The sequence below is a fragment of the Triticum aestivum genome, chromosome 5B (assembly GCF_018294505.1).
Source record: "Triticum aestivum cultivar Chinese Spring chromosome 5B, IWGSC CS RefSeq v2.1, whole genome shotgun sequence".
Lineage (NCBI taxonomy): Eukaryota > Viridiplantae > Streptophyta > Magnoliopsida > Poales > Poaceae > Triticum > Triticum aestivum.
The window spans coordinates 691,590,228-691,617,512 of NC_057807.1; the positions used below are offsets into that span (position 1 = coordinate 691,590,228).

The following is a 27,285-nucleotide window of genomic DNA, read 5'->3' on the forward strand; positions in this document are numbered from 1 at the left end:
TCCGAAGCCCGAGGGTCATCTTTATTTTAGCCCCCCCCCCCCCGAGCCAGTGCTCCTTCGAGTGTTGGTCCGAACTGAGCTGCCTGCGGGGCCACCTCGAGGAAACTCAAAGTCTGGTTTTACTCGTAGCTAGTCTCATCCGATGTTGCCCTAAGAACGAGATATGTGCAGCTCCTATCGGGATTTGTCGGCACATCGGGCGGCTTTGCTGGTCTTGTTTTACCATTGTCGAAATGTCTTGTAAACCGGGATTCCGAGACTGATCGGGTCTTCCTGGGAGAAGAAATATCCTTCGTTGACCATGAGAGCTTGTGATGGGCTAAGTTGGGACACCCCTGCAGGGTATAAACTTTCGAAAGCCGTGCCCGCGATTATCTGGCAGATGGGAATTTGTTAATGTCCGGTTGTAGATAACTTGACACCAGATACGAATTAAAATGCATCAACCGCGTGTGTAGCCGTGATGGTCTCTTCTCGGCGGAGTCCGGGAAGTGAACACGGTTTTTGGGTTATGTTTGACGTAAGTAGGTGTTCAGGATCACTTCTTGATCATTGCTAGCTTCACGACCGTTCTGTTGCTTCTCTTCTCGCTCTTATTTGCGTATGTTAGCCATCATATCATGCTTAGTCGCTGCTGCAACCTCACCACTTTACCCCTCCTTTCCCATTAAGCTTTGCTAGTCTTGATACCCATGGTAATGGGATTGCTGAGTCCTCGTGGCTCACAGATTACTACAACAGCAGTTGTAGGTACATGTTTTGCGATGATCATGACGCGAGAGCGATGTTTGCTTGTTTTGGAGTTCTTCTTCTGCTTCTTCTTCGATCAGGGGATAGGTTCCAGGTCGGCAGCCTGGGCTAGCAAGGTGGATGTCGTTTGAGTTTGTGTTTGTGTTTCATCCGTAGCCAGATGTTGCCCTTATGTATAGATGATGTTGTATTCGTGTGGCTTTGTATGCCTTTTGTATGTATCCCCATCTATTATGTAATGTTGATGTAATGATATCCACCTTGCATAAGTGTTTCAATATGCGGTTCTATCCTTGGTGGGACCTTCGAGTCTCTTTAGGATAGTATCGCATATTGGGCGTGACAAGACTTCTCTTGATAGTTGTCTTTTTGTTCACGAATGTAGGAATTTTAATTTCAAAGCTCAAAACCTTGCAACGCCGGTGATAATGGGAGGTCGAGACGCTTCACCGCGGGAGGAGGAAGCGTCTCCACGACCAAGGGCTCGAGACTATGCATGTCGGCGTGGATCCATGCTTCTGGTCGGCGGGAAGGGGGGTTGGGGGCGGCATCTGGCCATTTTGGGCAGTGGGGCGGCTCCGGAGTGGATGCGGTGAGAGCGCGCCGACAGGGCTTGAGCGGCGGCGGAGTGGAGCAGTGGGAGTGGGGGATTTTACTCCAGCAATGCGCGACCGCGTATATTTAAGGGTCACGGCGGCCATGAATTATTATTTTTCCTTCTATAACACTTTTAAAGGTGAAATTTTACTCCTCTAACCGATTATAAGAGATCGGGTAGAGATTCTCTTAGTTAGCTGGCGATCATCTGTGATGGGCCATTGCTTGCAACAAAACTCTATCTTCTACTTCCTCCGTTCTCAAATATTTGTCTTTCCGGAGATTTCAACAAGTGACTACATACGGAGCAAAATAAGAGAATCTACACTCTAAAATATGTCTACATACATCCATATGTTATGTCCATTTGAGATACCTAAAAAGACAAATATTTAAGAACGGAGGGAGTACTTATCTTAATACAAAAGACACGCAATTCTCTTGCATGTTCTTCTCCAAAAATGTCCATGTTCAATCGCCAGGAGTCGTATGCTCTGCTCACAGCGCTTTGTTGCTAGCGGAAAACGTGAAAAAAATAGAATAGTCTTACACGAACATACCAGCGACTCAGAGTCAGAGACTGGATTGGTGCACCAACCCCGCAGCCTTGCTAAATGAGAATCAATCGCTCTCATGTGATTCCCGGTAAACAGTGCATACATATATATAAACTCGATCGGCCGGCAATGGCTGCGCGCGGCCAGTCCAAGTCCAACCTCACTCTTCTCCCGACTCCACGGAGCACGTATCCTATCCTATCCCCACTCCTACTCCTGATCTGCTCCGGGAATGACTCCAGAGATCAAGAATCTCGGCGGCGACAAAGAGAATCTCCACGGCCACAAGGCCGACGACAGCGGTGGAGCAGCAGCAGCACCAGGAGCCGGCCATGGGCATGGGCATGGCAAGGGCGCCAAGAACAAGCTGTCCCTGGTCCCGCTCATCTTCCTCATCTTCTTCGAGGTCGCCGGCGGGCCGTACGGCGCCGAGCCGGCGGTGCAGTCGGCGGGGCCGCTCTACGCGCTGCTCGGCTTCCTCATCTTCCCCTTCATCTGGGCCATCCCGGAGGCCCTGGTCACGGCGGAGCTCTCCACGGCGATGCCGGGGAACGGCGGCTTCGTGGTGTGGGCCGACCGCGCGTTCGGTCCCGTGTCCGGCTCCCTCATGGGCACCTGGAAGTACGTGTCGGGGGCCATCAACGGCGCCGCCTTCCCGGCGCTCTGCGCCGACTACCTGGCCCGCGTCGTGCCCGCCGTGGCCGGCGGCGGCGCCCGGGTGGCCGCCATCGTCACCTTCAACGTCGCGCTCTCCCTGCTCAACTACACGGGGCTCAGCGTCGTCGGGTGGTCCGCCGTGGCGCTGGGGGTCGCCTCGCTGTCGCCGTTCGTGCTCATGACCGGCGTCGCGCTGCCCAAGATCCGGCCGCACAGGTGGGGGGCCACCGCCGGCGACAAGGACTGGAAGCTCTTCTTCAACACCCTCTTCTGGAACCTCAACTACTGGGACAGCGTGAGCACCATGGCCGGCGAGGTGGAGAACCCCGGCAAGACGTTCCCGACGGCGCTGATGGCGTCCGTGGGCATGACGTCCCTCGGGTACCTGCTGCCGCTCATGGCGGCCACCGGCGCCGTCGACGCGCCGCCGGAGCAGTGGGGGAACGGCTTCTTCGCCGACGCCGCAGGTAATTAATTTACTACTCGTTAAATCAACGCAAAAGCGTTACTTTACACCCTTGTTGCATGCAACTTGTCTGTCGATGCTATGGATTAGTATTCTACTGTCACTTGTTTAGTGTTTTTAGATTGCAAAATGATTCCTAACCACGTGTGGAGGAGACCCATTTGGCACAAAGAATCGTAGGATATTGTTGCGTGGTGTGCACACATATACTCCCGGTCCCGGGTCCCCAAAATTTTGAAATGACTTTAAAGATGAACATTAAATTTAAATCCAAGTATTGAAAATGATATTCAAATTGTAAAAATCATGAACATTGAAACTTTAACCTGCCAAAATCCGAATTTTGCCTCACGAGCTCACGGCCGGTAGAACTAGGCAACAGAAGTACTTTCTTTTTTGTGCAAAAATAGTAGTAAATCTTCGGCAATATAGGGCAGAAAATCTCGAAGATTCAGGATTTAGCAGGGTATAGTGAATATGAAAATTTTCATTTGGGTTACTTACCTTAGAATGACACTAGACTGGCTTATATTCCAGCTTCCCATTTGGCGTTGGACTTTCTTTCAATACTAGCACAAGAAAAATGTATAGATGCACAACAATAGGGTAATACTCATAGTGTGTTAGTAATGAAGATCCAAGACAAATTAACTTTTATTTTTCATCTATAAAGAAGGTTTTCGGTTCACACAAGCCAGGAGTGCCATTTGGCCACAAACAATTTGTGACATGACTAATTTCATTGCAATGCAGGCATGATCGCCGGCGACTGGCTCAAGTACTGGATCGAGGTGGGCGCTGTGCTCTCCTCTATTGGCCTCTACTCGGCGACGCTAAGCAGTGCGGCCTTCCAGCTGCTTGGAATGGCGGACCTGGGCCTTCTCCCTCGCGTCTTCGCCCTACGCGCCCCAATCTTCAGTACTCCATGGGTCAGCATCGTGGTCACCAGCCTAATCACCCTCGGCATGTCCTTCTTCAGCTTCAACAACATTGTGACCGCTGTCAATTTCCTCTACAGCCTTGGCATGCTCCTCGAGTTTGCCACATTCATCTGGCTGCGGATCAAGCGGCCCGAGATGTCGCGCCCCTACCGGGTGCCACTGCGACTCCCAGGTATTGTCGTTCTATGTCTCGTCCCCTCGGGGTTTCTTGTCTTTGTCATGGCCATCGCCGGCTGGAAGGCATATGCCATCAGCGCCATCTTCACTGCGGCAGGCCTCGGGGTCTATTACCTCATGAAGTTCTGTAAGGCAAGGGGGTTCCTCAAGTTTGGCACCGTCGATGGTGAGGATTTGATGTATGAGCGTCACCAGGAGAGTGCAAATGTTGGTGTCTGAGGGTTGTGATTCTCTTGATGTCACGTTGATAGGTTTGATTTGGCCAGTGCAATTATGGCATCTTGTAATGTGCATGCCATCTGTGTCTCTTCCTTTCTTTTGTGTGGAGAGTAACGAAACAAGGTTTTTCATGGCCTATGTGATGAGCGACTGAGATTTCATTTTGCTCTCCTTACAATCGGGTAGTTAGAACCGGACGATAGATAATATGGTACGACTTTGGCGTACTGTCAAAAAAAAAACAGACGATAAATAATCGACCAAGCTCATTTTGTCAACCAACAATGGTGACCAAGCTCACCCCCTTAATACACAGGCCTCAGCGTCGTGGGGTGGTCCGCCGTGGCGCTGTGTGCTTTCTCGCTGTCGCCGTTCGTGCTCATGTCCAGCATCGCGTTGCCTAAGATCCGGCCGCACTGGTTGGGGGGCCACCGCCGGCGAAAAGGACTGGAAGCTCTTCTTCAACACCCGGTTCTGGAACCTCAACTACTGGGACAGCGTGTGCACGATGGCCGACAAGGTGGAGAACCCCGGCAAGACGTTCCCGACGGCGCTGATGGCGTCCGTGGGCATGACGTCCCTCGGGTACCTGCTGCCGCTAGTGGCGGCCACCGGCGCCGTCGACGCGCCGCCGGAGCAGTGGGGGAACGGCTTCTTCGCCGACACCGCGGGTAATTAATTTACTACGTACTCAAACGCGTTGCTGCTTTACAACCTTGATGCTTGCAAGTTGTCGTTAGATTTTTGGATTCTTGTCGATGCACTACGAACGGCTATTGATTAGTATTCTTGTGGCACTTGTTTAGTGTTTTTAGATTGCAAATGATTCGTAGCCACGTGTGGAAGAGACCCTTTTGGCATAAAGAATCGTAGAATATTGTTGCGTAGTGTGCACACGTATACTCCCAGTCCTGGGTCCCCAAAATTTTGAAATAGAAAAAAGTCTAAAATAAATCTTGAACTTGTAGACGAAAGCTAAATCAACCCTAAACTTTGAATCCCGGAAATCAGCACACCCAACTATTTAATCTCGGTCTATTTTAAACCTTGTCGTGTTTCAAGGGGATTGTCCATGTGACGCGACTGGGCCGGCCCACCAGAAACGAAGCACGTTTTTCTTTATTATTATAGCGCGCATCTAAAAATACCTGAAAAAATAGGCTCACGTGGAATCGAACGTGAGACCTGATGGTTTTGATCTCACGTGGAAGCGAATCACGTTTTTCTTTATTATTATAGCGCGCATCTAAAAAAATACCCGAAAAAAATAGGCTCACGTGGAATCGAACGTGAGACCTGATGGTTTTGATCTCAGGCCGCTAGCCAGTCTAACCAGTGGCTCTTGGAGCAGATTTGAAATTTTTTTTATTTGTTTTGAAACATGACCCTGAAAATTGTCAACAATTTTCACATACACATATTCTTAAAAGCAAAAGGTAAAATAAAAGTCGAAACATTTTTTGCAAAAAATTGAACAATTCTTGTAATTACGACAATTTTTTGGCAAACATTTTTTGAATTACGAACACTCTTTGAAAAAGATGAACATTTTTTTTAAAAAATTACAATTTTTGAAGCCTGAACAAAATTTAAAAGTGCGAACACTTTCTAACTTTTTAAAAAACGGGAACATATTGGCCAAAAATTTGCAATTGATTTTTTTTTTGCAAATATGTTCCCACTTTTTGAAAAGTTAGAAAGTGTTTGCACTTTTAAATTTTGTTCAGGTTTAAAAAATTGTTTGGCTTTTTCAATAAGTGTTTCACATAAGAAATCTTTGGAGATATAAAAAAGATGGTTCACGTTTTCAAATTTTAGTTGTGTTTTTCAAAAATGTTCATAATTCCAAAATATCCATAGAATGTTCGGATGTTGCGTTATGTGGTTATTAACAATTCCGCGCTTTTAGCTTAACAACAGGAGCGATCTGTTAGAGTGGTTAGCAAGACTAATTAAGCAACGGCAGGTCACAGGTACGAATCCTAGCTGTCTCTGTTTTTTTCAGCTTATTTTTATTCAGCTGCGTGTCACATGCCTGGTGGGCCGGCCCAGTAGCGTCCAGCGCAACCAACTATCCCGGGTTTAATAAACAATCCTTGTTTGAAAGCGCGCTTAAGGTTTAAAATAGACCGGGATCAGAAAATTTGGTGTGCTAATTTCAGGGATTCGAAGTTCAGGGTTTGATTTAGCTTTCGTCTATAAGTTGAAGGTTTGTTTTAGACTTTTTCCTTTGAAATAATATTCAAGACGAACAATAAATTTAAATCCAAGTATTGAAAATGATATTCAAATTGTAAAAATCATGAACATTGAAACTTTAACCTGCAAAAATCCAATTTTTGCGTCACGGGCTCACGGCCGGTAGAACTAGGCAACATAAGTATGAAAATTTTCATTTGGGTTACTTACCTTAGAAGTAGTTATCCTATTTTTTTTTGGTCTCATCTGATCTGGCGAATGAGGGGGGCGACGCGGAGGGCGACGTGCGGCTCGGCCGCCGGGTTCCCTGCGGGGCCGCCGCCACTATCTTTCGGTGACCGCCGAAAGGTGTGTGTGGGGGGGGGCGGTTCTGGGCCCTCACCGATGACGACGATGGAGAGGGCGACGAGGAGGCAGATGCGTGGGGGGGGGGTTCTGGGCCCTCACCGATGACGACGATGGAGAGGGCGACGAGGAGGCAGATGCGGCGGCGCCTCAGTCCCCTCCGTCGGCGACTCCTTCGGACTTCATCTATGATTTTTTCAGTGTTGGATACAACGAGGACGAGGTGGCTACTACCGTGGATGAGATCCTTCCCGTTGATGATCCGGCGAGAATCGGACTACACGCGGGGGAGACGACCGAGATGGTGCGCCGAGTTGTTCACCGGCGAACGGTGGCGACGGCGGTCCGACCTTGGAAGGGTCCTTTGCCTAAGGTATGTCCTCCGAATTTAACGCTTTTTGATATGATTCGACCGGATTCTTGGACGTTGGTCAAGAGACGTAAGAATGCTCGCCAGAATTGTGCACGATCGGCGCCGGAGGTGGCCGCGGCTTTGTCGCCGGCGGCCACGGCGACCCAGATCCGTGCCGCTCGCCAGGAGCGTTTGAAACGGCTCCTGGGCCGAGCTGAGCCGAGCGCTGTTGCGCCGGCAGGTTCTTTTGGGTCTAAGACTGGTGGGTATGAGGCCCAGCCAGACATGGCTCCAATCAATACCGAGAGTCGAGACGCATGCACGATACGTTCGTCATCGTCTTCTCCACCGCCGCGTCCTAGGGTTGCGCGACATCGTCTGCCGCACCTTCGCTCCGCCGGACCTGGCCGAGCGCGCTGCATCCCTCCCCTTTGCGTGATGGCGGGGTCGGCTGGTGCTCCTGCTCCTGGGAAGAGGCCGCTCCCACCCAGTGGGGCTGGCCGGGCCTCCGGGGCGCCGCAGTCGGGCCAGGGCAATGGCCGGGGCGCGCCGCCGCCGGGCCAGGGCGTTGGTCGGGGCGCGCTGCCGCCGGGCCAAGGGAGTGGCAGGGGCGTGCTGCCGGCGCCGACTTCGGCCGTCGGCCGGGCTGGTGTGCAGCTTCCTAGGGCTGCGGCGGGGCGCGAGTCTGGGGGTCCGGCTGCGGCTACCTTGCCTGCCGGGGCAGCTGTGGGGCGGCCGCCGGCTCCGGCTGTGCGAGGAGGACAGGCCTCCGACCCTCGGCCGGTCGTTTCGGGCAGTACGGTGGTGGCAGCTGCAGGCCGGGGAATTGCACCACCAAGGGCGCCGGCCCCTCCTCCCCACGTCGTTACTCGATCGACCATGCCGTCGCAGACCATCGGTGATGTGACTGCACCCCGAGGTCAATGGGGGGATGACGGTTACGATGCCTATGGGGCTGTCCAACACCATAGCTCTTCGTCCACGGGTGGCGGTCGGGGTTATGCGTGGCAAAGTGATGGTTCGGCCGAGAGGCCATTTTTGGGTCCTTCTGGTGGCTTCGTTGAGGGAGCTTCCGGTCCGGGTAATCGGCAACGGGGAGGTTTCCGTGGCCATTGTGGTGGCCGGGGCGGTCGAGGAGGCCGCTACCGTCCACGTCAACCGCCACCACCTGTTGTTGTCGAGCAGACGACAGATAGCAGGGCGGCCGAGGAGCCACTTTTGTCCGGTCACGCTATGGAGGTGGTGACGGCTCTTGCTGCTGCTCAGGTTCCTGAGAACGAGGTTATGACAGATGTGTCTGTGGAGTTGTCGGACAGGGCTGAGTCTGATAAGGCGTCCAAGTGGGCGCGCAAGAATGGAAAAGATGCTTTGTTATAGATGTGGAGACAAGGGTCACTTCATTGCGGAGTGTGTGGCTCCTTTATGTGATACCTGCGGTAAGCCGGCACACAACTCTGGGGACTGCCCGATTCTGTGAGATCATGCACCGTCACTTATGATGTACGTAGTTTACTGTGCTGAGCTTACGTTTTTTGAGTCTCAATGAGAGAGAGGTTGCTGATGAAGCCCCGAGCATGACTTCGGGGATTGTCAAGGTCTCTAAAGGGGAGGTTTCTGAGGCACAGATTGTGCAGAGGCTTCAGGAGTTGGCTCCCGGGGACTTCCACTGGGACCTCGTCAACCTCGCTGACAAGATTCCAGAGTTGAGTTTCCTTCGATGGAGGATCTGCTGAGGTTGCTTAGTTTTGGGATGTGTAAGGTGCCTGGAACTAATTGCGTCCTTGAGTTTCATGAGTGGAAGCAGGTTGAGCCTCAGGGCAAGCCGCTTACTCAGGCGTGGTTGCGTTTCTCCGGGGCTCCCTCCAGGGCATTACAGGATGCTCGGGTTGTGGCCAGTTTGGGTATTTTGTTGGGGAAGCCCGAGCGGGTGGATATGGCGTTTACCAGGGCTCACGGGATTTCTCGGGTTCTGGTTAGTATTCTTAATACAGACTTTTTGTCGGAAACTATTAAATAGGCTTATCGAGGCAGGATTTATAGTCTGGTTATTGAGTTTGAGGATGAGAGCCTTTTGGCTGTGGAGGCTCCCGGATCTGACGTGGATATGCACGAGGGTGATGGTAGCGCGGGAGCAAAGGAACCGTCGGTCGATGACTCTGGACGACAATAGTCCAAGGGACCGGGGTCCGAGTCCGCGCCGTCTGAGGAGGGAGCCGGTACACCTTCCTCGGTGCCTATGACGGCTTTGAGATTTGGGTCCTTCGAACCCGCTTCTGCACCCCCGAGACTGTGGAGCGATCGGGTGGAGTCCTAGGAGGCTCTTGAGCTGGCGTTGCCTGCTTTGGTTTTTGAGTATTCTCTGAGTGCTACTCCGGGGGTTACAGTCTGGGGAGTGGAGGAGGGGAGTCGGCAGGTGGCCACTCCCTCTCGTGCTCACCACGGTGTCCCTCCCCAGGACGTGGCTGGTTTGTTGGCTGAGGGCCTGGGGCAGACGGCCTCGGGTTGCTCCTCTCCTGCCGATGTTGGACTGTTGGGACACGTGGCGCCCGAGTCCGTCTCTGCGCTGGGAGGGGGTCTGGGCAGGTGGCCTCGGACACCTCTTCTCCCGTCGCGATGTCTTTGCTGCCAGTGGCGTCCGTGCCATCGGGAGGGGGCTCGGGGCAGGTGACCTCGGCGCCCTCCTCCCCTGAGGCGCCTAGGGCGATGGCCTCTCCGGTGCGGGGTGGGGAGTTCGGGCAGGTGGCACATGCACTCCCTTCCACCCGCTCGCCTCCAGCTCCGCCTTGTGGGGTGAGCCCGACGCCGGTGGTCGGGGCTTGTGTCCAGCCTTGCCGAAGGAGTGAGGCAGGAGGTCCCACCTCATCCAGGTTCTCTCGTGAGGAGGTGATTGCGTTTGGAGGGATTCAGGATCAGATGTCTGAGGGGCGACGGGTGAGTGATCGCCTCCAGACTCTGCCAAATGTGGATGACATTCAGCAGCGGTGCGCCATGAGGGCGGCCAAGCTCCGTGACGTCGAGGCCACTACTGGTATGTCGATTAATACTTCTAATTCCATTATGCATTTTTCTAATGATGAGATTGTTGAAAATGCAAATCAATTAGGAGTCTCACTTGGTAGTAATGTCACTGAAATCTCTAATTCTGTTAATGACCTTCTTGATCTAGAGGCTGAGAGGGCCTTAGAGATGATTCCTAATATTGCGGCTGTTAGGCCCATGAGTGATTCTGAGGTTGAGGCTCTAGGGGTCAGGGTGCTAGATCCTTTCTGTGCAGACCTTATCCATCCTATTCCTGAGGCGGAGGAGGAGGATGATACTTCTCAGACGGTTTTGCCTGGACCTTCTGCGACGGGTTGCGAGGACCAGTTGCAGAGCCATGTTAACCCTAAGCGCAAGTGGAAACGGAAGGTGTACCCGGTGTTCGCGGTGCGTAGGAGTGCTAGGATTCGTACGGCCAAAAAATTCCATGATGAACTATGAAGGGAACCTTTTGGAATAGCAGAGGTCTAAAGTACTTGGCTAAAAGAAGATTTCTTGCTGAGGCGGCTATCGAGCATCGATTAGATTTTATCGCTCTATCGGAGACCGGTAGAGATAATTTTGCGCCTTAGTTTCTTAATACTTTGTCAGGAGGGATTGACTTTGATTGGCATTGCCTACCACCGAGAGGGAGATCGGGTGGGATCTTGCTCGGCGTTCGATGCGAAGCGCTCGAGGTTTGAAGTGTGGTTATGGGTGACTTTGCGGTCAAGTTTCGGGTACGATCGAAGGATGATGGATTTAATTGGGCTCTGGTTGCAGTGTATGGGGCTGCGCAACCCGAACTCAAGCCCGAGTTCTTGGCTGATCTAGTGACGATTTGCGGCTCAGAGCAGCTTCCTATCCTGGTGGGGGGTGATTTCAATATCATTAGACGGCGTGAGGATAAGAACAATGATAACTTTGATGGCAGATGGTCTTTCATGTTTAATACTATCATTGAAAGTCTTAACCTGAGAGAAATTGAGCTCTCGGGTAGGAAATTCACCCGGGCTAACGCGATGCCAAATCCGACGTATGAGAAGTTGGATCGAGTGTTGGCGAGCGTCGAGTGGGAACAGAAGTTTCCTCTAGTAACAGTCCAGGCTTTGTCCCGTGGGATTTCTGATCACACGCCGTTGTTTGTCAACTCCAGTGAGGCCACCCACCTGGGTAATAAAAACTCCTTCTCGTTCGAGTTGGCTTGGTTCGAACGAGAAGGTTTCTTTGATCTCGTAGCCAGAGAGTGGGCTAAGGATTCAGGAGGGAAGACTGCGCTTCAGCGCTGGCAGAATAAAATTAGGCATTTGAGAAGCTTCCTGCATGGTTGGGCTAAGCATCTTAGCAGGATTTATAAGGTCGAAAAGGAACGACTCCTTTCCCTTATTCAGGCCCTAGATGTGAAAGCTGAAACCACGGTACTGCCGGCCGCGGAGCTTCATGCCAAGCTTGATGCGGAGATGAGTCTGAAAGAACTTCTTCGAGAAGAGGAATTGAAGTGGGCGTTGCGGGCCAATGTCCGACGGGTTGTCCAGGGGGATGCGAACACTCAATTCTTTCACATGATCGCTAATGGTAAACATAGAAAGAAGAGGATCTTTTGTTGGGGAACGTAGTAATTTCAAAAAATTTCCTACGCACACGCAAGATCATGGTGATGACATAGCAACGAGAGGGGAGAGTGTTGTCCACGTACCCTCGTAGACCGTAAGCGGAAGCGTTAGCACAACGCGGTTGATGTAGTCGTACGTCTTCACGATCCGACCGATCCAAGCACCGAACGTACGGCACCTCCGAGTTCAGCACACGTTCAGCTCGATGACGATCCCCGGGCTCCGATCCAGCAAAGCTTTGGGGATGAGTTCCGTCAGCATGACGGCGTGGTGACGATGATGATGTTCTACCGGCGCAGGGCTTCGCCTAAGCTTCGCGACGATATGACCGAGGTGGAATATGGTGGAGGGGGGCACCGCACACGGCTAAGGAACGATCCGTAGATCAACTTGTGTGTTCTGGGGTGCCCCCTTGCCCCCGTATATAAAGGAGGGAGGGGGAGGTGCGGCCGGCCCCTTTGGGGTGCGCCTGGAGGAGTCCTACTCCCACCGGGAGTAGGACTCCCCCCTCTTGCCTTGGTGGAGAAGGAAAGGGGGGAGGGGAAAGAGGAAAGGGGGGCGCCGCCCCCCCTTCCTTGTCCTATTCGGACTAGGGGGGGGGAGGGGGCGCGCGGCCTGCCCTGGCCGGTCCTCCTCTTCTCCCTCATGGCCCACTAAGGCCCATTAACCCCCGGGAGGGTTCCGGTAACCCCCCGGTGTTCCGGTAAAATCCCGATTTCACCTGGAACCTTTCCGATGTCTAAATATAGGCTTCTAATATATCAATCTTTATGTCTCGACCATTTCGAGACTCCTCGTCATGTCTGTGATCACATCCGGGACTCCGAACAAACTTCGGTACATCAAAACTTATAAACTCATAATAAAACTGTCATCGTAACGTTAAGCGTGCGGACCCTACGGGTTCGAGAACTATGTAGACATGACCTAGAACCATTCTCGGTCAATAACCAATAGCGGAACCTGGATGCCCATATTGGTTCCTACATATTCTACGAAGATCTTTATCGGTCAAACCGCATAACAACATACGTTGTTCCCTTTGTCATCGGTATGTTACTTGCCCGAGATTTGATCGTCGGTATCCAATACCTAGTTCAATCTCGTTACTGACAAGTCTCTTTACTCGTTCTGTAACACATCATCTTATTACTAACTCATTAGTTATAATGCTTGCAAGGCTTAAGTGATGAGTATTACCGAGAGGGCCCAGAGATACCTCTCCGACAATCGGAGTGACAAAACCTAATCTCGAATTATGCCAACTCAACATGTACCTTCGGAAACACCTGTAGAGCACCTTTATAATCACCCAGTTACGTTGTGACGTTTGGTAGCACACAAAGTGTTCTTCCGGTAAACGTGAGTTGCACAATCTCATAGTTGCAGGAACTTTGTATAAGTCATGAAGAAAGCAATAGCAACATACTAAACGATCAAGTGCTAGGCTAACGGAATGGATCATGTCAATCACATCATTCTTCTAATGATGTGATCCCATTAATCAAATGACAACACATGTCTATGGTTAGGAAACATAACCATCTTTGATTAATGAGCTAGTCAAGTAGAGGCATACTAGTGACTATATGTTTGTCTATGTATTCACACATGTATCATGTTTCCGGTTAATACAATTCTAGCATGAATAATAAACATTTATCATGATATGAGGAAATAAATAATAACTTTATTATTGCCTCTAGGGCATATTTCCTTCAGTCTCCCACTTGCACTAGAGTCAATAATCTAGATTACATAGTAATGATTCTAACACCCATGGAGTCTTGGTGTTGATCATGTTTTGCTCGTGAGAGAGGCTTAGTCAACGGGTCTGCAACATTCAGATCCGTATGTATTTTGCAAATCTCTATGTCTCCCACTTGGACTTGGTCCCGAATGGAATTGAAGCGTCTCTTGATGTGCTTGGTCCTCTTGTGAAATCTGGATTCCTTTGCCAAGGCAATTGCACCAGTATTGTCACAGAAGATCTTCATTGGTCCCGATGCACTAGGTATGACACCTAGATCGGAAATGAACTCCTTCATTTGCTGCTTCCGAAGCAGCTATGTACTCCGCTTCACATGTAGATCCTGCTACGACGCTTTGTTTAGAACTGCACCAACTTACAGCTCCACCGTTTAATAAAAACACGTATCCGGTTTGCGATTTAGAATCGTCCGGATTAGTGTCAAAGCTTGCATCGACGTAACCGTTTATGACTAGCTCTTTGTCACCTCCATATACGAGAAACATTTCCTTAGTCCTTTTCAGGTATTTCAGGATGTTCTTGACCGCTGTCCAGTGATCCACTCCTGGATTACTTTGGTACCTTCCTGCCAAGCTTATTGCTAAGCATACGTCAGGTCTGGTACACAGCATTGCATACATGATAGAGCCTATGGCTGAAGCATAAGGAACATTTTTCATTTTCTCTCTATCTTCTGCTGTGGTCGGGCATTGAGTTTGACTCAACTTGACACCTTGTAGCACAGGCAAGAATCCTTTCTTTGCCTGATCCATTTTGAACTTTTTCAAAATTTTGTCAAGGTATGTGCTTTGTGAAAGTCCTATTAAGCGTCTTGATCTATCTCTATAGATCTTGAAGCCCAATATGTAAGCAGCTTCACCGAGGTCTTTCATTGAAAAACTTTTATTCAAGTATCCTTTTATGCTATCCAGAAATTCTATATCATTTCCAATTAATAATATGTCATCTACATATAAAATTAGAAATGCTACAGAGCTCACACTCACTTTCTTGTAAATACAGGCTTCTCCAAAAGTCTGTATAAAACCATATGCTTTGATCACACTATCAAAGCGTTTATTCCAACTCCGAGATGCTTGCACCAGTCCATAAATGGAACGCTGGAGCTTGCACACTTTGTTAACACCTTTTGGATCAATAAAACCTTCCGGCTGCATCATATACAACTCTTCTGCTAGAAATCCATTCAAGAATGCAGTCTTGACATCCATTTGCCAAATTTCATAATTATGAAATGCAGCAATAGCTAACATGATTCGGACGGACTTAAGCATCGCTACGGGTGAGAAAGTCTCATCGTAGTCAACCCCTTGAACTTGTCGAAAACCTTTTGCAACAAGTCGAGCTTTATAGACAGTTATATTACCATCAGCGTCAGTCTTCTTCTTAAAGATCCATTTATTCTCAATGGCTTGCCGATCATCGGGCAAGTCAACCAAAGTCCATACTTTGTTTTCATACATGGATCCTATCTCAGATTTCATGGCTTCTAGCCATTTTGCGGAATCCGGGCTCATCATCGCTTCCTCATAGTTCGTAGGTTCATCATGGTCAAGTAACATGACTTCCAGAATAGGATTACTGTACCACTCTGGCGCGGATCTACTCTGGTAGACCTACGAAGTTCAATAGAAACTTGATCTGAAGTTTCATGATCATTATCATTAGCTTCCTCACTAATTGGTGTAGTTGTCACAGGAACCGGTTCTCGTGATGAACTACTTTCCAATAATGGAGTAGATACAGTTATCTCATCAAGTTCTACTTTCCTCCCACTCACTTCTTTCGAAAGAAACTCCTTCTCTAGAAAGGATCCATTCTTAGCAACGAATGTCTTGCCTTCGGATCTGTGATAGAAGGTGTACCCAATAGTCTTCTTTTGGGTATCCTATGAAGACACATTTCTCCGATTTAGGTTCGAGCTTATCTGGTTGAAGTTTCTTCACATAAGCATCGCAGCCCCAAACTTTAAGAAACGACAACTTTGGTTTCTTGCCAAACCACAGTTCATAAGGCGTCATCTCAACGGATTTTGATGGTGCCCTATTTAACGTGAATGCGGCCGTCTCTAAAGCATAACCCCAAAATGATAACGGTAAATCAGTAAGAGACATCATAGATCGCACCATATCCAGTAAAGTACGATTACGACGTTCGGACACACCATTTCGTTGTGGTGTTCCAGGTGGCGTGAGTTGCGAAACTATTCCACATTGTTTCAAGTGTAGGCCAAACTCATAACTCAAATATTCTCCTCCACGATCAGATCGTAGAAACTTTATTTTCTTGTTACGATGATTTTCCACTTCACTCTGAAATTCTTTAAACTTTTCAAATGTTTCAGACTTGTGTTTCATCAAGTAGATATACCCATATCTGCTCAAATCATCTGTGAAGGTGAGAAAATAACAATACCCGCTGGGCCACAAACATCAGTATGTATGATTTCCAACAAATCAGTTGCTAGCTCCATAGTTCCGGAGAACGGCGTTTTAGTCATCTTACCCATAAGGCACGGTTCGCAAGTACCAAGTGATTCATAATCAAGTGATTCCAAAAGTCCATCAGTATAGAGTTTCTTCATGCGTTTTACACCGATATGACCCAAACGGCAGTGCCACAAATAAGTTGTACTATCATTATTAACTCTGCATCTTTTGGTTTCAACACTATGAATATGTGTATCACTACTATCGAGATTTAATAGAAATAGACCACTCTTCAAGGGTGCATGCCCATAAAAGATATTACTCATATAAATAGAACAACCATTATTCTCTGATTTAAATGAATAACCGTCTCGCATCAAACAAGATCCAGATATAATGTTCATGCTCAACGCTGGCACCAAATAACAATTATTCAGGTCTAAAACTAATCCCGAAGGTAGATGTAGAAGTAGCGTGCCGACTGCGATCACATCGACTTTGGAACCGTTTCCCACGCGCATCGTCACCTCGTCCTTGGCCAGTGCTCGCTTATTCTGTAGTCCCTGTTTCGAGTTGCAAATATTAGCAACAGAACCAGTATCAAATACCCAGGTGTTACTACGAGCTCTAGTTAGGTACACATCAATAACATGTATATCACATATACCTTTGTTCACTTTGCCATCCTTCTTATCCGCCAAATACTTGGGGCAGTTTCGCTTCCAGTGACCAGTCTGCTTGCAGTAGAAGCACTCAGTTTCAGGCTTAGGTCCAGACTTGGGTTTCTTCTCTTGAGCAGCAACTTGCTTGCTCTTTTTCTTGAAGTTCCCCTTCTTCTTCCCTTTGCCCTTTTTCTTGAAACTAGTGGTCTTGTTGACCATCAACACTTGATGCTCCTTCTTGATTTCTACCTCCGCAGCTTTTAGCATTGCGAAGAGCTCGGGAATAGTCTTGTTCATCCTTGCATATTATAGTTCATCACAAAGCTCTTGTAGCTTGGTGGCAGTGATTGGAGAATTCTGTCAATGACGCTATCATCCGGAAGATTAACTCCCAGTTGAATCAAGTGATTATTATACCCAGACATTTTGAGTATATGCTCACTAACAGAACTATTCTCCTCCATCTTGCAGCTGTAGAACTTATTGTAGACTTCATATCTCTCAATCCGGGCATTTGCTTGAAATATTAACTTCAACTCCTGGAACATCTCATATGCTCCATGACGTTCAAAACGTCGTTGAAGACCCGGTTCTAAGCTGTAAAGCATGGCACACTGAACTATAGAGTAGTCATCAGCTTTGCTCTGCCAGACGTTCTTAACGTCGCCAGTTGCATCAGCAGCAGGCCTGGCACCCAGCGGTGCTTCCATGACGTAACTTTTCTGTGCAGCAATGAGGATAATCCTCAGGTTACGGACCCAGTCCGTGTAATTGCTACCATCATCTTTCAACTTTGCTTTCTCAAGGAACGCATTAAAATTCAACGGAACAACAACACGAGCCATCTATCTACAAACAAACATAGACAAGCGAAATACTATCAGGTACTAAGTTCATGATAAATTTAAGTTCAATTAATCATATTACTTAAGAACTCCCACTTAGACAGACATCTCTCTAGTCATCTAAGTGATCACGTGATCCAAATCAACTAAACCATAACCGATCATCATGTGAGATGGAGTAGTTTTCAATGGTGAACATCACTATGTTGATCATATCTAGTATGTTACTTGCCCGAGATTTGATCGTCGGTATCCAATACCTAGTTCAATCTCGTTACTGGCAAGTCTTTTTACTCGTTCTGTAACACATCATCTTATTACTAACTCATTAGTTATAATGCTTGCAAGGCTTAAGTGATGAGTATTACCGAGAGGGCCCAGAGATACCTCTCCGACAATCAGAGTGACAAAACCTAATCTCGAATTATGCCAACTCAACATGTACCTTCGGAAACACCTGTAGAGCACCTTTATAATCACCCAGTTACGTTGTGACATTTGGTAGCACACAAAGTGTTCTTCCGGTAAACGTGAGTTGCACAATCTCATAGTTGCAGGAACTTTGTATAAGTCATGAAGAAAGCAATAGCAACATACTAAACGATCAAGTGCTAGGCTAACGGAATGGGTCATGTCAATCACATCATTCTTCTAATGATGTGATCCCATTAATCAAATGACAACACATGTCTATGGTTAGGAAACATAACCATCTTTGATTAATGAGCTAGTCAAGTAGAGGCATACTAGTGACTATATGTTTGTCTATGTATTCACACATGTATCATGTTTCCGATTAATACAATTCTAGCATGAATAATAAACATTTATCATGATATGAGGAAATAAATAATAACTTTATTAGTGCCTCTAGGGCATATTTCCTTCATCTTTCAGCTTGAGCAAGATGAAGAAACAATTGTAGGGCATGAAAACCTTAAGCAGTATATTACTGAGTATTACAAGCAGCTGTTTGGTCCTCCTAAGGATAACTACGTGTCCTTGGATGAGTCCGGGGTTGAGGATGTTCCTCAACTCACAGCGGTGGAGAATGATATTCTCGCGGCTCCTTTTTCTGAGAAAGAGGTGTTCGAGGCCATATCACAAATGAAAAATAACAATGCGCCGGGCCCTGATGGTTTTCCAGCGGAGTTCTATAAAAAGTGCTGGCATATTATTAAGGGGAATCTGTTGCCTCTGTTTAATAATCTCTTCTCTGGGCAGCTTCAGCTTTTTCAGCTGAATTTTGGTACGATAACCCTTCTCCCTAAGAAAACAGAGGCTGTGAGAATTGAGCAATTCAGGCCCATCTGTCTTCTGAATGTTAGTTTCAAAATCTTTACCAAGGTTGGGACTAATAGGCTCACATAGATTGCGCATGCTGTGGTACAACCTACCCAAACTGCTTTCATGCCGGACAGGAACATTCTTGAAGGGGTTGTGGTTCTTCATGAAACGCTCCATGAGATCCACACGAAAAAACTGGATGGGGTTATTTTCAAAGTGGATTTCGAGAAAGAGTATGACAAAGTCAAATGGCCATTCCTTCAACAGGCCTTACGTATGAAGGGATTTGATGAAGCTTGGCGACGCCAGGTAGAATCCTTCCTGCAAAAAGGTAGTGTTGGAATTAAAGTGAATGACGATATAGGTCATTATTTCCAGACACACAAAGGCCTGAGGCAAGGTGATCCGATGTCTCCTATTTTGTTCAACATGTGGCGGACATGTTGGCAATTCTTATAGGAAGGGCAAAGGAGGCCGGTCAGGTGGGTGGCTTGGTGCCTCATCTGGTTGATGGGGGTGTCTCCATTCTGCAGTACACTGATGATACAATCATCTTTATGGAGCATGACTTGGTAAAAGTGAGAAATATGAAGCTGGTGTTATGCTTATTTGAACAATTGTCCGGATTAAAGATTAACTTTCACAAAAGTGAGTTGTTCTACTTTGGTAGAGCCAAGGAGGAACAAGAGGCTTATAGGCAATTGTTTGGATGTGAATTAGGGGCTTTACGTTTTACGTACCTAGGTATACCAATTCACCATCGTAAGCTAACAAACGGAGAGTGGAAGTGCATCGAGGACCGGTTTGAGAAAAAACTCAGTTGCTGGAAGGGCAAACTCATGTCTTATGGAGGCCGGCTGATTCTTATCAATTCGGTGCTCACGAGTATGCCGATGTTCCTTCTATCGTTCTTCCTAGTTCCAGTCGGGGTTCGGAAAAGGCTGGACTTTTACCGATCAAGATTTTTTTGGCAGAGTGATGATCTTAAGAGAAAGTACCGACTAGCCAAATGGGATGTCATCTGTGGACCAAAGGACCAAGGGGGTCTGGGTGTTGAGAATCTTGAGGTCAAGAATAGATGCCTTCTTAGTAAGTGGCTGTATAAGTTATCTGTTGAGATAGACGCAACGTGGGCACAGATTCTTCGTAACAACTATCTGCAGTCCAAGACTTTGTCACAGGTGACCGTGAGACAAACAGACTCGCCGTTTTGGAAGGGGCTTATGAGAGTTAAGGCTGCCTTCTTTAATAGGACAAAGTTTATCGTCGGTAATGGTAACAATACCCGTTTCTGGGAGGATACTTGGCTTGGTGATACGCCATTGGTGTTCCAGTACCCGTCCTTGTATCGTATTGTTCAATGACGTGACGCGTTGGTTGCAATGATTATGCAGTCCGTACCCCTTAATATCCAGTTTCAGAGGGTGCTTATTGGTGATAGGTGGGAAGCTTGGCTTCATTTGGTGACTAGACTGATGGAGGTTCAGTTAGCTCATCAGCCCGATCAATTGTGTTGGAAACTTACTAGGTCTGGAGTGTTTACGGTTAAGTCGATGTATATCGATGTAATTAACTCTAGTGTCATTCCTAGTTCCAAACATGTTTGGAAAGTTAAAGTTCCTTTGAAGATTAAAGTGTTTATGTGGTTTATACATAAACAAGTCATTTTAACAAAGGACAACTTGGTTAAGCGCAATTGGACAAGCTCTACTAGGTGTAACTTCTGTGATCGGGACGAGACCATTAAGCACCTCTTCTTCGAGTGCCCGTTGGTGAGAGTCTTGTGGTGCACTGTGCAAATAGCCTTTAACATTACTCCTCCGGACTCGGTGGGTTCGTTGTTTGGAATGTGGCTTGCTGGGATAGAGTCCGATACAGCTGGACACATTCGTGTAGGAGTATGTGCGTTGTTATGGGCAATTTGGAACTGCAGGAATGATTTGGCTTTTAACAGAACAACAACTATTCATTTTTTGCAGGTTTTATTCTGTGCCACGACGCTGATCTGTTTGTGGTCCTTACTCACTCCGATGGCGGCCAGAGAGCGTTTGGTTACTGGATCTGCCCGGTGGGAGATGGTTGCGCGGGATATCTTCAACCGGTTTGGATGGCAGTCATGTAATAGGATAGGCGATTAGTTTTCCTGTCTTTATTCTACTAGCCGGTTGTGGCTATGTGGCCTTTTGTCTGTTTGCGTTGAGGCTCTGTGTGAGATTGCTTTTATTTACATCTCCAGACTTTGAGATATTGTCGAACCTATTTATTAAATAAATGTGGCCGTATGCATCGTTCTGATGCAGAGGCCGGGGAGCCCCCCCTTTTCTAAAAAATAATTAAAAAAAAACCTTAGAACGACACTAGACTGGCTTATATTACAGCTTCCCATTTTTCGGGCGTTGGACTTTCTTTCAATAGTAGCATTGTCACTAAGAAGAAAAATGTATAGATGCACAACAATAGGTAATACTCATAGTGTGTTAGTAATGAAGATCCAAGACAAATTAACTTTTATTTTTATCTATAAAGAAGGTTTTCCGTTCACACAAGCTAAGAGTGCCATTTGGTCAAAAACAATTTGTGACATGACTAATTTCATTGCAACGCAGGCATGATCGCTGGCGACTGGCTCAAGTACTAGATCGAGGTGGGCGCGGTGCTCTCCTCCATCGGCCTCTACTCGGCGACGCTAAGCAGTGCGGCATTCCAGCTGCTTGGAATGGCGGACCTGGGCCTTCTCCCTCGCGTCTTTGCCCTACGCGCCCCAATCTTCAATACTCCATGGGTCAGCATCGTGGTCACCAGCCTCATCACCCTCGGCATGTCCTTCTTGAGCTTCAACAACATTGTGACCGCTGCCAACTTCCTCTACAGCCTCGACATGCTCCTCGAGTTTGCCACATTCATCTGGTTTCGGATCAAGCGGCCCAAGATGCCGCGCCCCTACCGGGTGCCACTCCGACTCCCAGGCATTGTCGTCCTATGTCTCGTCCCCTCGGGGTTCCTTGTCTTCATCATGGCCATCGCCGGCTGGAAGGCGTATGCCATCAGCGCCATCTTCACTGTGGCAGGCCTCAGGATTTATTACCTCATGAAGTTCTGTAAGGCAAGGGGGTTCCTCAAGTTTGGCACCGTCGATGGCGAGGGTTTGATGTATGAGCGTCACCAGGAGAGTGCAAATGTTGGTGTCTAAGGGTTGTGATTCTCTTGGTGTCACGTTGAAAGGTTTGATTTGGCCAGTGCAATTATGCCATCTAGTAATGTGCATGCCATCTGTTTCTCTTCCTTTCTTTTGTGCACAGAGCAACGAATCAAGGTATCTCATAGCCTATATATGCGATGAACGAGTGAGATTCCATTTTTCTCTCCTTACAATTGGGTAGTTAGAAAACGGATAATAGATAATTGACCAAGCTCATATTGTCAACCAACAAAATGGTGACGAAGCTCACACCCTTACACTACAACCAATGTAATGGCAGTCAATTTTGAAGATAAGAGACGGGGACTTAAGCATTTTTACCAAATTTGCACTCATATTAAATAAAATACCGCACCAAACTTTTTTTTCCGTATGAATTTAATGCATTAATGTAAAAGAGTATCTATTTCTGACTTGCAGGCAATATAGGGCTTATCCCCTTCCTCAAGAGAGGCCGACCAATCAAAGGGTACCATGTCAGCCTGACCACGTAGCCCATGCGGAAGATATACGCGGACAAAATGGCCTTCTACTCGCCCGACCCCACCTCTTAGTCCCATCTTGAGCCCCTTCATTCGCCCTCATCCCACCGACGAGATCTGAGAGCTCAGGAGGTCGGATCCCGGCCGCTCAAAGGAAAGCGGAGATGAACCTGTTTCGGTTAGTGGGGGACATCACCCACCTCGTCAGCCGTGGTGGTGCTACTCCTCAGGATCCACGCCATCAAGTCTTGTACAGGTAACTCGGCCTTGGAACCATAAATTCATACAATTAGAGTTAAATCAGTCAGTGAGGATAAATTTGATTTCTGTTTTATCCGTTGGTTTCTTGTTTCCATGCATCAATACTGGTGGTGTGGCCTCAGAAAATCTAACTTCAGAATTAGACAGTTTGCACTTGGAAAATGTTGGTGCAAAAGTCGGTTTTTGAGGGTTGTGATTCTCTTGGTATCATGCCGACATGTTTTGATTTGGTCAGTGAAATCATGACATCTAGAAAGCCGCATGCCATCCATTTCTCTTCTTTTCTTCTGGGTGCGGAGCAACGAAACAATGTATTTCATAGCCTATGCGATGAACGAGTGAGATTCCATTCTTTTTCTCATTACAATCTAATAGTTAGAACCGGACAATAGATAATTAACCAACCTCATCTTGCCAACTAACAAAATGGTGATGAAGCTCATGCCCTTACTACAACTGACATAATAGCATTCAATTTTGAAGACAAGAGACGATGACTTAAGCACTTTTACCAAATTTGCACTTATTAGATGAATACGCATTTCACACCAAACTGATTTTGTGTGCGAATTTAATAATGGATAAATGTAGAGACTGAAGTCAAACTTTGTAAAGTTTGACCAAGTTTACAGAAAAAAAATTTTATAAACATTTAGCATAACAGATTTATATGGTGCGAAAGTACATCCAATAACAAATTAATGATTTTGATTTGTTATTGTATATGCTAATGTTATTATTTATAAACTTTGTCAAAGTTTATAAAGCTTGACTTTGACGAGCGGACTAAATAAAAATTATCTATTTCTGACTTGCAGGCAATATAGGGCTGAACCTGGCCAATCAATCTCAGGGCACCACGTCAGCCCGACCACGTAGCCCACGCCCACCGTCCACGCACAAGATACACGCGGCCGAAACGGCCTTCTCCTCGCCCGGCCCCACCTCTCAGTCCTCACCCCGCCCCCTCCATTCGCCCCCCTCCCGCCGACCAGAGAGGCAGCTCGCCGCCGACGAGATCTGAGAGCTCCGGAGGTCGGATCCCGGCCGCTCAAGGGCAGGCGGAGATGAATCTGTTTCGGCTCGCCGGGGACATGACCCACCTCGTCAGCGTGGTGGTGCTGCTCCTCAAGATCCACACAATCAAGTCCTGCGCAGGTAACTCCGCCTTGGAACCAGAAATTCACGCAATTAGAGTCAAATCAGTCAGTGAGGGTGAATTTAGTTTCATTTTTATCCGTTGGTTTCTCGTTTCCATGTATGGAAAATGGGGGGCGCGTGCTCAGAAAATCTAATTTCACCATTAGACAGTTTGCACTCTGAAAATGTTGGTGGCTTGTGCAAGCTATGCTAATTTTGATGCAACTATTTGGTAAGAAATTAAGAGTAAATCGATGTTACTAAAGTGACCAGTTACTCTGCTTCCTAGACTAGGCTGTAGGCCAGTTCTGTAACAGCATCGCCTCACCGCTAAAGAGTCAAATCCTGTATTACAAGCCAACTTGCTCCATAATAATTAAACTTGATTTTTTCCTTTGTATATTACTATATTATTGTTTTCTACTTCCTCCGTCCTGAATTAGTTGACGCTCAAACGGGTGTATCTAGTGGTAGGTGCACCCGTGTGAGCGTCAACTAATTCCGGACGGAGGAAGTAATTAATTGTGCTAATACTCAGTGGCGGCTCCAGGAATTTGCAACCGGGTATTCATATGTATTCATTTTGCCAAAATCATTGTTTTTTTTCGAAAATTGTAACTGTTTTGCCAAAGTTTTGTAAAAATCATGGGTATTCACATGAGGACCCAAGAATACCCCTAGCGCCGCCCCTGCTAATACTACTGGCAATGGAGTCTGTTAGCATTTAGTTTGATGGGCCTTTGTTTTTCACATTTGATAATTCCCTGCAGGCATATCTCTGAAGACGCAGGAGCTATACGCACTAGTTTTTGCGGCTCGCTACCTGGACCTGTTTGTGCATTTTGTATCTTTGTATAACACCGTCATGAAGCTGGTCTTCCTGGCGAGCTCCTTCTCAATAGTTTGGTACATGAGGAAGCATAAGATCGTGCGTAGGACCTATGACAAGGAGCACGACACCTTTCGCCATCATTTCATAGTGCTGCCATGTTTGGTTCTGGCTCTCCTCATCAATGAGAGGTTCACCTTCAGAGAGGTCAGTTTTGTTAGTTCCTACAGCTCACTATGTTATGATGCCAAATTTTGACCTTTCTGAATTGCCCCTTAGTTGTTGGAACCATTGTATGATGATGTGATGGGTGTTTCCTTATATTATCGCTGAATGTTTACTCTTTAGATAGATTGCCAGCGTTGTGATAATTTACACCTTTAATCTGGACAGGTGATGTGGGCATTCTCCATTTACTTGGAAGCTGTAGCAATTCTGCCTCAACTTGTGTTGCTACAGCGCACAAGGAATATTGACAACTTGACTGGCCAATATGTCTTCTTCTTGGGGTAACGTCTCCTCTTTTTATTTGAAGACGCATATCAAATAAAGATTAGGACTGTACTTTGTATGATAATAAAGCGGCCTGTACATAATCTAATTTTCGATCTACCCTTTTGTTTACAATTGGTGTTTTAGTTTTGGTTACTCATATGAATTTCCTAATGTCATATTCTGGTATTCAGTTATCATCTCGGAACCTTGTTTCCCCCATTATAGTTCTATAGGTACATTGCTACTACGTACGTAATTGTTTCCTAAGACATTTACCCTGATGGTGATACAGTGCCTACCGCGTACTTTATATCCTCAACTGGATTTACCGATACTTCACTGAGCCCCATTTTGTTCACTGGATAAGTATGAACTCTATTCACCATACCTTCTAGTTTCTCATGACTGCAGAGATGTAATCATTACTCATTTTGTAACTGAGATATTCTCAATGCAGGCTGGATTGCGGGTATCGTGCAGACTATGCTGTATGCTGACTTCTTCTACTATTACATAATGAGGTATTGCCTTTGATTTACCGTATCATTTTTATGCCAATATAAAAAGCATGACTTGGAATTTGTCCAGTCAATCCATATTCCAAACAGATTAATCCAATGGATAACCTTGTGTCCTTATAATCACTAACACACTAAGTACCCACCAATAATTGTTCGTTAGGTCTCGATTTTCCCCGCATTCTGTCTCGTTGTTACATTTCAGTACCGACTCAGCACACAGTGCTCCCCAGCTGTTGGAACCACTGTACACTACATATTATGTGTGATATAATCTAGCCCTCCGGCTGTTGGAACACTCTTCTCTTGGTTGTATATGTCACTACATATTCTGAGATATCATTTATGTAAAATGTGCATTGTACATACGCAGTTGCTAGTCAACATGAATTGTCCCTTTCCACTGACGGTATTACTCCGGACAATTTTGCAGCTGGAAGAACAACGTGAAGCTAGAGCTACCAGCCTGAGCTCGCTGTTTCCTTCCAAGATAGACTAGGTATTATGGCTTTCTTAACTTAATGGATAGACAGAACAGACATGAATCACATGATACAGATGTGCGTTTTGGGGCCCCTGTTTTTTCTTGTTTCCTTCCAACGTTTTCGGAGGTGAAAGCTAGTGAGGGTGGCCTTGTATCTTGTAAGGTAAGGTAAGGAGGTTGTGTACTTGTGATAATGTTTGGAACTCAATGACGGTGCTGCTGCTGTACTCCCTTTGATGAGTGTACGCTGCTTATATGGTTGTATTTCATAACTTGCAATGTCGTAGCGTCCACGTGTGTTCCTTCAAAGAAAGTGATTAACCAGCGAAGAAGTTAAATGAGAGAAGTCAATCCATGTTACAACCTCAAACTACCATCAAAGTCTAAAACATAACCGTGGACTAGATTCATGGATGTCCTGCTCTAGGACTGAAACTGTTTGAAGTTCAAGATCCTTGTACGTTGTCGTCGCAGCAACACGGGCTTTTCGAGAAAGATTAAAACCTACCAACCCACTCCATTTAATAGTCAATTGATGAAAAATAATTCAGAGGGTAAAAGAGAGGATTTCATTAATAAGTGAAATGAGGATCACATCCTTGGTCAATGAGCATTTTGATGGCAGAAGAAAGTAATTAACCGGTGAAGAAGTTAAATGAGAGAAGTCGATCCATATGACAACCTCAAACCGAAGTCTAAAACACAACACTGAACTAGATTCATGGATGTCCTGCTCTAGGACCCTCGGTTTAGGCTAGCTGGAACTGTTCGAAGTTCAAGATCCTTGGGAAAGATTGCAGAAAGATTGAGAAAGATTGATGTAAAAATAATTCAGAGGGTAAAAGAGATGATTTCATTAATAAGCGAAATGGGGATCACATCCTTGGTCAACGAGCATTCCGATTGCAGAAAGTCCATGAAGCCAGGCTTCATGCTGTCTTTATCTTGCCATTGCGCATCCACAATCCGAGCACAAATACTCTTCCATTTCT

General features: G+C 46.9%; 2 protein-coding genes and 1 pseudogene across 3 annotated transcripts; all 3 read left to right on the plus strand.

Annotated features, from left to right (window-relative positions):
- The first annotated feature begins 2,056 nt into the window (after positions 1–2,056).
- On the plus strand, positions 2,057–4,519 carry LOC123117718 (probable polyamine transporter At3g13620). 2 transcript variants are annotated; one of them, XM_044538416.1, is made up of 3 exons: positions 2,057–3,028; positions 3,781–3,956; positions 4,046–4,519. In XM_044538416.1, the coding sequence occupies exons 1-3, from the start codon at positions 2,137–2,139 to the stop codon at positions 4,274–4,276; spliced, it is 1,299 nt and encodes a 432-aa protein (XP_044394351.1). In that variant the 5' UTR covers positions 2,057–2,136; the 3' UTR covers positions 4,277–4,519. The 2 variants fall into 2 exon arrangements, with proteins under 2 accessions (XP_044394351.1, XP_044394350.1); XM_044538415.1 differs by having other exon boundaries at positions 3,781–4,519.
- Positions 4,520–4,676: 157 nt separating this feature from the next.
- LOC123115300 (probable polyamine transporter At3g13620) lies at positions 4,677–22,075 on the plus strand (annotated as a pseudogene).
- A 1,664-nt stretch (positions 22,076–23,739) lies between these two features.
- LOC123117719 (ER lumen protein-retaining receptor) lies at positions 23,740–26,572 on the plus strand. The gene is made up of 6 exons (XM_044538417.1): positions 23,740–23,985; positions 24,738–25,003; positions 25,190–25,305; positions 25,584–25,657; positions 25,749–25,812; positions 26,243–26,572. The coding sequence occupies exons 1-6, from the start codon at positions 23,895–23,897 to the stop codon at positions 26,277–26,279; spliced, it is 648 nt and encodes a 215-aa protein (XP_044394352.1). The 5' UTR covers positions 23,740–23,894; the 3' UTR covers positions 26,280–26,572.
- Positions 26,573–27,285: the final 713 nt, after the last annotated feature.